This window comes from Myotis myotis, unplaced genomic scaffold (genome assembly GCF_014108235.1).
Source record: "Myotis myotis isolate mMyoMyo1 unplaced genomic scaffold, mMyoMyo1.p scaffold_m19_p_8, whole genome shotgun sequence".
In the NCBI taxonomy this organism is placed as follows: Eukaryota; Metazoa; Chordata; class Mammalia; order Chiroptera; family Vespertilionidae; genus Myotis; species Myotis myotis.
The window spans coordinates 28,727,910-28,741,482 of NW_023416390.1; the positions used below are offsets into that span (position 1 = coordinate 28,727,910).

At 39.7% G+C, this 13,573-nt stretch overlaps 1 protein-coding gene across 3 annotated transcripts in view; it reads right to left on the reverse strand.

Moving 5' to 3' along the window:
* Positions 1-4,232: 4,232 nt before the first annotated feature.
* The window catches only part of LOC118661996 (SPHK1 interactor, AKAP domain containing), a 99,751-nt gene continuing 90,410 nt past the window's right edge, over positions 4,233-13,573 (reverse strand). For 2 of the 3 annotated variants that reach the window (XM_036320585.1, XM_036320584.1), the window contains 4 exons: positions 12,075-12,161; positions 9,937-9,989; positions 9,666-9,850; positions 4,233-4,754 (listed from right to left, as the gene is read on the reverse strand). In XM_036320585.1, the coding sequence (XP_036176478.1) occupies positions 4,611-4,754; positions 9,666-9,850; positions 9,937-9,989; positions 12,075-12,161 (469 nt within the window). In that variant the 3' untranslated portion in view covers positions 4,233-4,610. The remainder of the gene's footprint in view (positions 4,755-9,665; positions 9,851-9,936; positions 9,990-12,074; positions 12,162-13,573) is intronic. The other variant, XM_036320586.1, reaches the window with a different exon arrangement.

The window sequence follows — 13,573 nt, forward strand, 5'->3', positions numbered from 1 at the left end:
GCAGCGTGCCAAGGCTGTCCTCTGTTTCCAGAATCTTCAGTCTGACATGCTTGGACTTCTGATGCTCATTAGCTGGTGTCATAACTTCCAAATTAAGGGCTTGCCAAAGCCTCCTTGCTTAGTCAGAAAAATTCATTTTCATCCTGGAATACGTTTATTTATTGTTAAATGTTATTTATTCATTAGTCAGAGTTGTGATGATGGCAGCTTTGACATTGTCATTCTAAAAGACAAGACTCCATGCCTCAGGCAACAGTGAGTCTGGTGTTACCAAACCATGTGCTCATGCAGGGCAAGTAAATGAACCTGCAGCGACAGCAAGGGCTGGAGAAAGTTCAGGAAAGCTTATGAGGGAATGTACTGGAATCTTAGCCAAGGATGGGAAAATAGCCCGAGAGACAGGGGGCGGGAGTGAGAGGAAACACTCAGATATTAAAGATGTATTGGCTTCTTGTCACTCTGTTCTTTGGAGTAGAGTTAACTCTTCAACCCCTGTTCTCACCATTGCCTACTATGTGCTTGCCAATGTTGCCATTGTGGTTTTAATTTCCAATTTACTGACGATTAGTGACGTTGAACATCTTTTCATCTATGTATTAGCCATCTCTATGCCCTCTTTGGAGAGATGCTTTTTCAGATCCTCTGTCCATTTTTTAATGGGAATGTTTGTTTTTTGGTGTTAAAATGTTTGAGTTATTAATAAATTTTGGTTATTTACCCCTTATCAGGTGTATCATTGGTGAATATCTTCTTCCATTTAACAGTCTGTTTTTTCATTTTGTCTGTGGTTTCCTTTGCTGTGCAAAAACTTTTTAGTTTGATGTAGTACCATCTGTTTATTTTTTCTTTTGTTTTCCTTGCTTAAGATATATCAGAAAAAATATTACTAAGAGCAATTTCAGAGTTACTGCCACTGTTTTCTTCTAGAAGTTTTATGGTTTGGGGCCATACATTTTTTGTTTTTAATCTATTTTGAATTTATTCTTGTATATAATGTAAGAAGGTGGCCTAGTTTCTTTTCTTTTTTTGCATGTATCTGTCCAGTTTCCCCAGCACAATTTGTTGAATATACTGTCTTTACCCCATTCTATATTTTGTCTCCTTTGCTATAGATTAATTGACTGTATGTAGGCATGGGTTTATCTCTGGGCTCTCTATTCTGTTCCATTGATCTATGTATATTTTTATGCCAGTACCGTGCTGTTTTGATTATGATAGCCTTGCAGCATAGTTCAGGTAGTGTAATACTTACAGCTTCATTCTCCAGCCCCTGACCTGTGACCTATCCTCAGCTTGATGCAGCGTAGGGCCTCTCCTGGAGCCCCTCCTGATAGTAGCCTGCACTGTCCCATCGTGCCACCTCCCATGGCTCATCTTGTCCATCCCACTCTGCACACTGGTTCTTCCTAGTCTTTACTCATCTCTATAAAATAACCCCTTTTGAGACACCTGCATATCTCACAGTGGAGCATCCTCATCATTGTAATAAGCTCCAACCACCATCGCAACAGTCCCTTTTCCCCTTTTGTAATAATCCTTTAAAATAGTCTCTCCTTGCCACTGTCCAGAGTTTGCTTTTTTAAAAAAATATATTTTATTGATTTTTTTACAGAGAGGAAGGGAGAGGGATAGAGAGTTAGAAACATCGATGAGAGAGAAACATCGATCAGCTGCCTCCTGCACACCCCCTACTGGGGATGTGCCTGCAACCAAGGTATATGCCCTTGATTGGAATCGAACCTGGGACCCTTGAGTCCGCAGGCTGATGCTCTATCCACTGAGCCAAACCAGTCAGAGCCAGAGTTTGCTTTTATATGACATGACTCTCTGACTGACAAAGATTTGTCTTTACGTAAGCATATTCATACCTTCTGAGTATTGAATAAAGTGCTCAGGATACTCAATGACTTATGGCATAAATTCTAATAATTTATTTCCTGAATTCAGAGCATTGATCCATTTACCTCTAAGGCTGATGAGTTTACTAGTACCTCTTGTTTACTTTGAGTCTAGGTGGGTTTATCAGCAGGTCTGGAGATTCCTTGTTTGTCTTATGCCTTTTTCTTCTGTCCCTCTGATGTATTGTAAAGTCACAGTCCATGGGCCTTGGGAGGCTGGGGGAGACAATGTCTGGTTTTCAGGTTCTTGCTTGGACTCCCCAGATGAGGGGCTACAGGCTCTTCCTCCTCTACCCTAACGCCTCCTAGAGTCTCAGGCTCTGCCCCTTCAATGCATCACTTACACCAGTGTTCCTCAACCAGTGGCAATTTTGCTCCACAGGGGACCTTTGGCAAGGCTGGGAGACATGTTTGGTTGTCATAACTGGGGGAGTGGTAACTGGCATCTAGTGGGTAGGAACCAGGAGTGCTGCTAAACATCCCACAATGTGCAGGACAATGTTCTGCAACAAAGAATCATCCAGCCCCAAATGTCAATAGTGTCAAGGTTGAGAAATGCTGATTTACATGAATAGTACTGTTCCTAACAAATTTAATCAAAGACCATTTAATTATTCAAAACCTGACAGTGAGTCAGCAAAACCTACCTAAGGGATATATCTATCTTCCTCCAATTACATTGTGGCTATTTTTCCTTTGAGGTCTTGGAGAAAAAAGGATGAAAGATTTGACAACAAAAATTTATTGATTTGTTTGCAACATTCAGTACAACACATATAACTTCATCACATGGTTACAATCCAATATTTGTGCTTTGTAGGATACGTAAACATTCATTAGAGCACAACAAAAGTACACACAGTATTCTGAGATTGTTTTAAAAATAAATAGATCCTTTTTCATTTACTAGCACAGAGAATTTGCAGCTTGAGATGATGAATAAATTTTAAAATTTGTCATTTGATTAATGTGTCAAATTCCATGAATAACCTAGATTTGGACTACTTATACAATAAATGCCTAACGAGTAGTGGGATGGATTTGTGGGGTGGAGGGTGGAAAGGGAAGTGTGGCTTACAATGAAACTTTCTTGACATCTCAAGACGTGGATGACACATCAGGCCAGTATTACTGGGGCCTTTCCTGGTCTGGGGCCTTGTTCCCATTTAAAATTACTTCACCATCTCTAAAAATAGTGTAAAAGCATAGTATTTCAGGAAATCTTTAATAAACACCTTCTTTGATCAAGAAAATAAAAACCAGTGTAGCTCATTTAGTTGAAAGGAAAGGAGACTTATTAAGGAGAAGTTAGCTGCTCTCATTTTCCAAAAGACTAAATCTCTGTTATTAAAATACTTAAATGTAATAAGGTTTTCTTTTCCCCAAATTAAACAATAATATCTTTGGATCCAGAAGAGTGTATGGTCCTTACTGGTCTTGTCAAATCCTGCCTCCGTCAGTATGAATGCCATCTGAGTAGCAGGTCGGCCATAGAGGGACCAGCACATTTATAATGAAACCACTGAGCTCAAGTATCAATAGATGTGACTTAAGACAACAATCTCTTCAGATTTTATGGCTCGCTAAGATCATCCAATATATTATTTAAGATAATCTCTTCACAATTTAAAGTAATAATAAAATGAAAGTTTATATTTCATATAATTTAACACACAAGCAGATTTTATCTCAAAAGACTTTCCTTTGTTTGGGGGGAAAGCTTGCCCTTAGGGTAAGAATTCCGTAACCATGTTAACCACCTAATATAGAGATGGAAACAAGACAATCTTTGATCTCAGCTGAACACCAAGAGTTTTCTGATTAGTTAGGAATCCAGGTAGGTATTGTTGAGGAAGTGCGGAATAGTTATCAGTGGGTTACAGTAAATACATAAAATCACCTCGGTAGAAAACATTGATGATACTCTTATATTTCTGTTAACACCCACTGATATTAGTCTGAAAATGAAAATTTTTTTTTAAGTTCTGAAAATTTCCCAGTCATATTTTGTGTTCACCTGGGCTGACACCCCCGTAATCTGCTCAGAAAAGTAACATAGTTTACAAAATTATTTTGACAGGTGACTTTGTTTCCAGTTGATCTGCATAATGGGTAGCATTACACATGTTATCTTATATTATAAAAATATGCAACAGCAGCTTTCTTAGAGATTGGGGCTAGTTATAAGCTTCTTTTTTTTTTTTAAATTTTTTCTTTTTGTTAATCCTCACCCGAGAATATTTTTCTATTGATTCTTAGAGAGAGTGGAAGGGAGGGGGAAAGACAGAAAGAGAGTAACATTGATTGGTTGCCTCCTGCATGCTCCCCAACTGGGGTCGAGCCTGCAACCCAGGTATGTGCCCTCAACCGGAATCGAACCTGGGACCCTTCCGTCTGAGGGCCCATGCTCTATCCACTGAGCCAAACTGGCTAGGGCTATAAGCTTTTAATTTCAGTCCTTGTAAACTTTCAGTTTTCCAGCCACTCTAATATAAACTCTTTTGAACTCACCCACAGGTTGTATTGACTTGTACAGATCTATATTTTGCTTTTCCTCTGATTTACTCCATGGGCAGTAGCCTTGAACAGCAGATTTTTTTTATAGCTCTGCTAATGGGATGCAAAGTTTGAGAAAGTTTAGAGCATTTAAAACAAATCACTATATTCTAACGTGGAATAAAGAAAAGGAGTACTGTACAGGGCCTAGCTGCCTTATCCCAGCCCCAACAGCCAGTCAAAGAGACCCGGGGCCCCATCTTTCTGCTCCTCGCGCATTCTGCAGTACTGAACCACGGCGTGGAAGATGTCCCCCACTTTCCAGGACTTCTGGTGAACCAGCCGCACGACATCTAGAAACTAGAGTAAAGCATTGAATTAGAACTCACAACGCACAGCGGATCCTCAAAGTCCACCTCATTCACCCACTCCTCCAAAGCCAACAGTTCCCCAGGAGGGTTTTGAATATCTCTGGTGCCATGATTCTATTTTCCAGAACAGTCTATTTTCATTCTAGACAGTGCAGTTCATTGGAGGGTTCTTTCAACTGAAATGAAATTTTCCTCGCAGCAGTTGCCATTCATTGATGGAGAGAGACTAGATGGAAATCTTTCAAGAGTCTGTCTTTTAAACCTTTAAATGGTTTCCTCTGGTCTGCTTTTCTCTGGAATAGACTTTCTCTGACAGGACTGTATAGTAAGTTCCCCAATTCTTTCTATTTGAGTCACAAATAATCTCTCATTGGATGTATACATTTAGGCCCAGTAAATCAAGTGCTAAATTTTGCATTGGATCTTCTACTGGTTCTTCATTCCATCTTTGAAATTCCCATCTGCCATCAACAAACACGAAGCAAGAGAGGTTGGCTTTTCATTGAAGCAGGAAAAGGAAAGCTTGAGGAAACATCCTAGACTTATCACCTGATTATTGCTACTAGCTTCAATTAACCACAATTTAGAAAGCTTTCGAGTGCACATAAATTGTGAGCTAAAGTGTTGGAAGATGGGGAAATGGTTATAGATCATGGCCTTCATGATACTTTGGGATGGAGCCCAACCTGAAGACTTTCCAAACTCCTTAGTAAGATACTTTTGTAAAAAAAAAAAGTAACAATTATTAAAAGCCCAAACCTCTAGGACAGTGATGGCAAACCTATGACACGCGTGTCAAAGGTGACACGTGAACTCATTTTTTTTTTTTGGTTGATTCTTCTTTGTTAAATGGCATTTAAATATATAAAATAAATATCAAAAATATAAGTCTTTGTTTTACTATGGTTGCAAATATCAAAAAGTTTCTATATGTGACACGGCACCAGAGTTAAGTTAGGGTTTTTCAAAATGCTGACACGCCGAGCTCAAAAGGTTCACCATCACTGCTCTAGCAAGTACTTTTACGTAAGTAATCTCATTCAGTTCTGTCAACAACCCTATGAAGTAGGCATTGACAGATGAAAAAAATCGAGGGCCTGAGAGATGAAAAGTTGGTAGCACAATGCATGGTTTTCTAGCACGCCAGCCCAGAGCAGTTTCTACTCCAGCCCCTGGCTACGTTTTGGTGGCAGGAGAATACGGCATTGATATTTATTTGGAGTACTTGGAGAAAGGACTGGCTGGGGTTTTATGAAGAAAAATGACCTATTAAGAAGATGAAAGAATATATGCACCCCTATGCTCATTGCAGCTTTATTTATAATGCCTAAGATCTGGAAACAGCCCAAGAGCCCATCAGTAGATGAGTGGGTAAAAAAGCTGTGGTGCATTTACACGATGGAATACTACTGGGTCGTAAGAAAAGAAGGAAATCTTACCCTTTGCGACAGCATGGAAAGACCTGGAGAGCATTATGCTAGGTGAAGTGAGCCAGTCAGAGAAAGACAATGCCATGTGATTTCACTTACATGTGTAATCTACTAACAAACAAAATAGAAACAGACTTACAGATACAGAGAACATATTGACAGCTGTCGGAAGGGAGGGGTGGAGGAGTTGGGGGGAAAAGGAGAAAGGATTAAGCAAAAACCAAAAAGCAAAACAAAAACCAAACTCATAGACACAGACAACAGTATAGTGATTACCAGAGAGAAAGGGGTGGATGTAGAAGAGGGTAAGGAGGGGTGGGGATAAATTGTGAATGAAAGATATTTTTGACTTTGGGTGTCAAACACACAATACCATATACAAATGATGAATAATAGAATTGTACACCTGAAACCTATATGATATTATTAACCAGTCACCCTAATAAATTCAATAAAAATAAAAAGATGAGGATTGTGGTTTAGTTACTATTTCTTCAACATTTCCTTCTAGGATTTTTTGCTCAGCTCTCTTTGTGTTTGCTCAGATTTTTAACACCAACCAGAAACTGAAATGCTAATTTCTATCTGTCTTTTTCCTTCTCTCCAGCTTGAATTTGTTGATTCATTTCAATTACTGAGAAGTCATCTTCTAAAGAGTTCCTATTAAATTATGTTTCTTCTTGCAGCTGCGATGGCACCAACTATTTGCACAGTTATAGAAATCAGTGCTTTATTGTGCTCACTGGCCTTGTGTTGGCTTAATCAGAATAAAGCAATTTTCTAGGCTGGAAAATGAAATACTTAACTTTCAATGCATGGAAACATAAACATTATCTCAAAGAGTTTCAGGATAACATAAAAAGGGAGACAGATGGGAGGCCAATGGCAACTATGTTATAGATAGAAATCCCTCAGGGAAGAATAGCATCTTAGCCATCTTTTAATATCTTGTGTCTGTACTTAATAGATATTCAGTAAATATTTGCTGATTGACAGGAGGTATGAGTGTTCAAATGAAGTCAAACACTTTCAAAATGATCAAGAAGACTATTTGGAATATGGAGTGACATTCAGAATCATTACAGGCGAACCTTGTCTAAGTATTTATTCTTGAGTTTTATGTAATATATTTGCACAGATATAATTAAAAATAAACATGCATATCTCGGGGCTGCTTACTCGTTTTATATTGATAGGAAACACATAAAAAATGATTGGAGGCCATGGATCTAGGCAAAGACTGAACAGAGCCTTGATTGAGGCAAAAGTAGTGGGCAAGGAGCAAAATAAAAGCTGGTCATGGTGCATGCTTCCTATGGCCCAGCGACAGAGAGCTAGCATTGTGGGGGTGGATACCCAGGACCTCTCTTGACTGTTAAACCTTTCCCAGAAGGCTCTCTGCCACAGACCTTTCTAGAAGCCAAATGCCAGCTTCTTGCCATATATTTGGGACCTGCTAAAGGAGGGTTTCTCCGTGTGGTGATGACTACAGGATGATGCTGACTGACCCAAAGTTGTCAAAATGCTCCACTAGCAAGGCCACTGTGCCAGTAATGTGTACAATCGTCACAGGCTAGAATCTGTCTCATGATTTCTAAATCTAGGTCAATATCACAATAATACAGCTTTCAAAAAGGATCTGGTCCCACTAAATATATCCTGCTGGGAGGCAGTGATGACTTAATCCCAGACATTAAGACCTTGAAACATCTGCAGGGCTGATGAGCAGGAAGGCCTTACACTTTCTTTTCTTCCTTCACTTACAAAGCTTCTAGCTAAAAATGAAACTGTTTCAGTGAAGAAGCCAGAAAAGGACATTTCCAGCTCATTACCATAGGCTTTTTAAAAATAGCAGCTGGTCCTGGATATTTTATTGTGCCTGTCAATGTTATTGCCTTGGTAACTTCATAATCAGTTTTCATAGGTCAAGGATCTGGGCTTTTCTTTCTAATTAATTGAAAAAATAAAAGTCAAAATTGTTCTTTTCCTGCCATTTCAGAATCATTAATAATTAGATTCCCTTCATTTATGTCATAGCTGGCATTTCTTGAGCAAATGTGTTGTCTTAGGAAACTAGAAGAATTTACATCCTGTGATGGTATGTCATTGGTAGACGCATTTGAAGAAAAGTATCACATGACAGGCGGTTTTTATATTCTCAGGTGCATTTACTAAATTAGAATGTTTACCAAATCATATGGTGGAATCTATGGGGGCTGTTGCAAACTGTGTTAGCCTGCTTCTTTGGAAACATTCAACATAGACTTCCGAAAGCAGCTACCTTCTTTGGCTCTCAGTCAGAATTCCATTACATTAAGCACCAGTGAGCTGGTCTTCACCTTGCTCCTGCAATTATGGCCTGTACAGCTGTGGTTCTCAGCCTTCACTGCACCCTCAGGGACCATCAGGGACCTTTGGAAAACCCCAATGCCTGGGTTTCATCCCAAGAGGAGATTCCGATTTCCCTGGGCAGAGCATGGGGACCTCTACAAGCTCCCAGGTGCTTCTAGCACACACTGAGTTTGAGATCCATGACTAAAGGATTCAGTTCAAGAACATTTCTTACATTTATAAGCCAAGAGGCATTATCTATTATGGACTGAAGGTATCCATATGTTGAAACCCTAACCCCCCAGTGTGGTAGTATTGGGAGGTGGGGCTTTAGGGACATAAGTAGGTTTAGATAAGGTCTTAGGAGGATGGGACTCCCATGGTAGGATTCATGCCCTATAAGATGAGGAAGAAACACCAGAGGCTTCTCTCTCTGCTGTGCGAGGACATAGCTAGGAAGAGGGTCCTCCCCAGCAACTGAATCTGCTGGTATCTTGAACTTGGACTTCCCAGCCCCCAAACTGTGAGAAATAGAAGTCTCTTATCTAAGCCACGCAGTCTATGGTATTTTAAAGTAGCCCAAGCTGACTATGGCAGGATCTAATTCTTCCTTGTTTTCCCTTCCTTTGCTGTGTGCTTCTTCAAAACTGAGACTTCAAGGCAATGGTTCTCAACCTTCCTAATGCCGTGACCCTTTAATACCGCATGTATTTAATACCTCATGTTGTGGTGACCCCCAATTCATTGTTACAAATTGAACATAATTAAAGCATAGAGATTAATCACAAAAACAATCTGTAATTATCTATGTGTTTTCCGATGGTCTTAGGCAACCCCTGTGAAAGGGTTGTTGGACCCCCAAAGGGTCGCAACCCACAGGTTGAGAACCGCTGCCCTAAGGCAACCAATGAGGGGAAGTGTAGGGAGGATGAAGTGGCATAGCACACGGGTTGAGAACCGCTGCTTTAAGGGGTAGTGTTTTTTGAGAAATCAGTCAATATCATTTTCACGAGGCTGGAGGATAAAGTGGGAAATACCATAAGGGAGATATGTTAGCTAAATTAATTTATCTAAAAAAAGTCAAAATTCACACAAATAGGGACTCAGCTTCATTGATATCCACACACAGAACACGATACCTTCTCAGTCCTGTTTTCCTGAGATTTCTTAAAGTAGATGGTCGGGATCCCGAGTTCGGAGGCGGCGATCCACTGCAGAGTGGCGCGAAGCTCGGCGTCAGGACACTCTGGCTCCAGGTCGAAGTTGATCACCAGCATGCTCCCCTGGCGGCTGGCGGCTCCCACCGGTGCTCCCGAGGCACATTCTAACAGACAACCACACAGCTTATTTCACTTTCCACAGGGACATCGCGGGCCAATTGTGTGTCAAAATTATGGGAGCACGGCTTACCCTCTCTGCTTTCTGACTGTCCTTTAAGAATCTCCTTTTCTTCTATTAATTCACTTTGGAAGAAAACAACAGTATATGATTGGTAACGGTTAGGAAGAGCAAGCTGTGCATGGAAGATGAGGCGATGGGTTTTACTGATCTAAAAGCTTCTGAAGTTTTATTCTGTGTTTATCATTTTCATAGACGGAAGTGATACTAGAAAAGTACTAATTGTGTCTATTATGTAGGACTATTGAGTCTTCAATAAATACCCTGCCCCTAAAAAACGAAAAGGCCAGAGAAACTGCATGGTTCTAGTGGGGAAAATTAGTCTGGGAGACTCTGAGAGAGGCATCCTCCATTAACCTTCAGAGGCTCGAACAGTCCAGGAGAGATGATGTTAACTAGTTCTGATTGGAGGATTTATGTCTTCTGTATTTTACCTGTCATTTAAAGCATCACATGCCTCTATCTTGATACAATGATTTTTTTCTACATTATGATACCAACATAAATTTGCATTTTAGTCTAGGAAAATATTTTTTCTACATGACTATAGTTTTTAAATCCGAAATAAGGAAAAAAATAATCAATTAACTGTAGAACTTAAATTGTATAAAATATCTCAATTAGTTGACACTTTTCCTTTTTATCAGGAGAGTGTAGTAAGCTGGAGGTGATTTAGAATTAAAGATTCATGACTGAAGTGAGTATTTCATTATAAACATATTAAATATTTGAAGTGTTTTTGTATAGTGAGTACTTATTAGGTAGCCCTGAATACAGTGCTTCCAAAATGAGAACATATGGCCCAATAGTTAAAAGGAATTAACCATTTTTGGGAAGCCCATGATTATCCTACATTTTTTTTCCTGTCTTAAATATGTTTTCTTTTTATGAGAGAAGATTCCCTCTTACATTTTATGTTATTGCTAAGATCTGGCTGATAAATTTCATTTTATTCCTAAAGTTGAGAGATCCTTGTTGTTCTTACATTCACACCTAATAATTACATAGACGGATGGCCAATTTCGTTAGGGTCTATATTTCTGCTAGATCTCTATGTGAGTGACATTAAGTGAAATGACAGATGACAGGTACAGTTTCTGCTCTTACAGAGCTGAATGATGCTGCTATGGGTGGTGGTGGTCTTGGTTTTCCCTGAATTCATACAGTCTGTGGGATTGTAGGCTCATACCACAGAGAAAGATAGGGAAGGTAGCTAAACAAATATTTCCTGAAAGAGGAAAAGAAATTTGTCCTTTTATTTGTTTTGGTTTTTGGTTCTCCCTTTAGAAAACAAACCCAAGATAATATTCATGTTCATCTCTTCTCATGAATCATGGCCTTGGGGAACAAGAGAGAATGAATGGCACTTCCAGTCACTAAGGAGTACTCCCACAGGCAGGATACTTGATTAGATCATAAAGCAAAAATGATTTAGCTATATGGAGTAGTTGATAAAATACCTCAGATGAGAGAGCAATTTTTTTCCTATACTTTATTTACATTTTTTGGAAATTTCAGAAATATTCAAATAACAAGCTAAGTCATCATGATAAAAATAGATTGTAACTCATTTAATTTTCCAGAAGCATCACAATTCAGGATGTAGTTCTGACTTCATGTTGCTCTCCTTATATTCCCTTAGTGCTTTTCCTCCTTGCTCTTTCAGAAGGTCCTATGGTGTAGGGGGCAGAGTTACTGTGTGGGAATGACACATCTTCATCATGGCACCATTTGGTGTTAGGCAAAACATTTAGTACTGACAATCCCTGGTGTCTACAAGTAAAGGAAAAGCCATCACACTTGGTTGGCATCACATGTTGGTTGGCATGGTACAATTTAAATGGAATTTTTGCTTCTCAGTGTCCAGTTAGGTACAGTGACACATACTTCTGACTGTATGGATGAGCTTTATTTGAAATGATTAGATTATAGAGGACAGATTTGAAATCTAGAAAGGAGGTGATGGTAGGCTAGGGCTATTCTAGGCTTGAGCTCTTGCTCCAGTGACATGGAACCACACATGCCTGGGAACCACGGCAGTACAGACATCATGAAGTCGGTGGTTGGGCACGACCTGAATGATCACAATGGATTGCCAGATGGAATTGGAGTGGCGGTCTCACAATCATTGCACCTCCATGGCTACTTACTTAATCATGGGAGAAGATGGCATGCTTTCCTGATAAATGTCCAGGTCCATAATGCCAAGACTGCTAGTGGCACTACTGTTGCCATTGCTGACAAAGCAAAAGTTTACATATTAATGCCTGTCTCCACCACCTGGCCACACCTCTGACACCGATCATCTACCGTTCTCACGGGTCCTCCTTTTAGTGCTCAGGAGAATATTGCTTTGTGTCTCCAGGACTCCTAATTTGATATTTATTTCTGACCAAATTAGGGGACACATAACTAAAGACATTTTTGGCTCAAGCCAACCACCATCGATGTTTTCTAATTTCTGCAGTGGTGTTGCATGGGGTAGATCATACTTAGTAGGTGACAATCAGCATGACTTTTTTCTTCCTCATTCTAGTTATAGTGGAGATGTTTATCTATTAGCAAAAGACCCATAGAGACTAATATGCTTCTGAGAATGCAGTTTGGGGAGTTACTGGAATGCTGATCTGCCTGCTTTTGACAGTGGGCACATATTCAGGGGACTTTTCTGAGGAACATTCCACAGGATGTGCACTTGGCTCATTTTTTATTTTATTTTGGGGAACTGCAGAATGCACATGTACAAAGTTGAGGAATGCCAAGTTTTATAGCTCATTTATCTTAAAATCTTTGAGAAGCAGCAACATCTGCTACCTTATGAATCATGGAGGAGGGATCATGTATTGCATCATTGTCATAGGTTGCACAATCAACATATGGTCAAGTTACAAACCTGAAACTTATTTACTGAAACAGTAGAGTTCAGCTAATTTTTAGGTTCTGTCTGTACTTTCAAAGGGGAATGAATCCAATTTTACCAAACCCAGTAAGTTTCCTCACACCTTTTCTATTGTCCAACGACATCTCTTCCAAGTAAGGATTCCAAAGGGTGAGAGCTGGTGTGTTGCAAAAGGACAGACTTCCCTGGGGAGCACCATGAGTAACCAACTATACTCCCTCCATTTCAAATTCCTGTCTTGGGTGTTGCCTGGGGTACTGAATATATTCACTGATTGAAATCTGATGACTTGGATCTTACACTGAAAGTAATTAATCCTATCAATGTCTGCTACGTCCAAAGATAAATTCTCTCTCTCTCTTTTTTTTAATCTCTACCTTGTTTTTTGAATTTTGGACAAATTCCTCAACATCCAGAAGTTTTCCTAAGATTGTCAGACTGAACCACCAGAAATAAAACTTTCAAGGATCAAGACACCCAGATGTATCTGAATCCCCATATCAACTGGACTCTGGAGAGTCTCCAGTATCAAACAAGACTTCAGGCTGAAACGTGGAGATTCTTTTCATTTGTTTTTTATCTCATAGAGGGATAGTTTTTAGTTTATATCTGCTGACTGGCTGGGGTCTAATCAGATCTGACCTCTTACTAGATCCTCTCTAGTTTTTCCAGAGCAACAATAGAGGGCAGGGCAGAGAAAGCGGAGGAACAGTCAGGCCAAACAACACAACAGTGTGGAAACACTTGCCT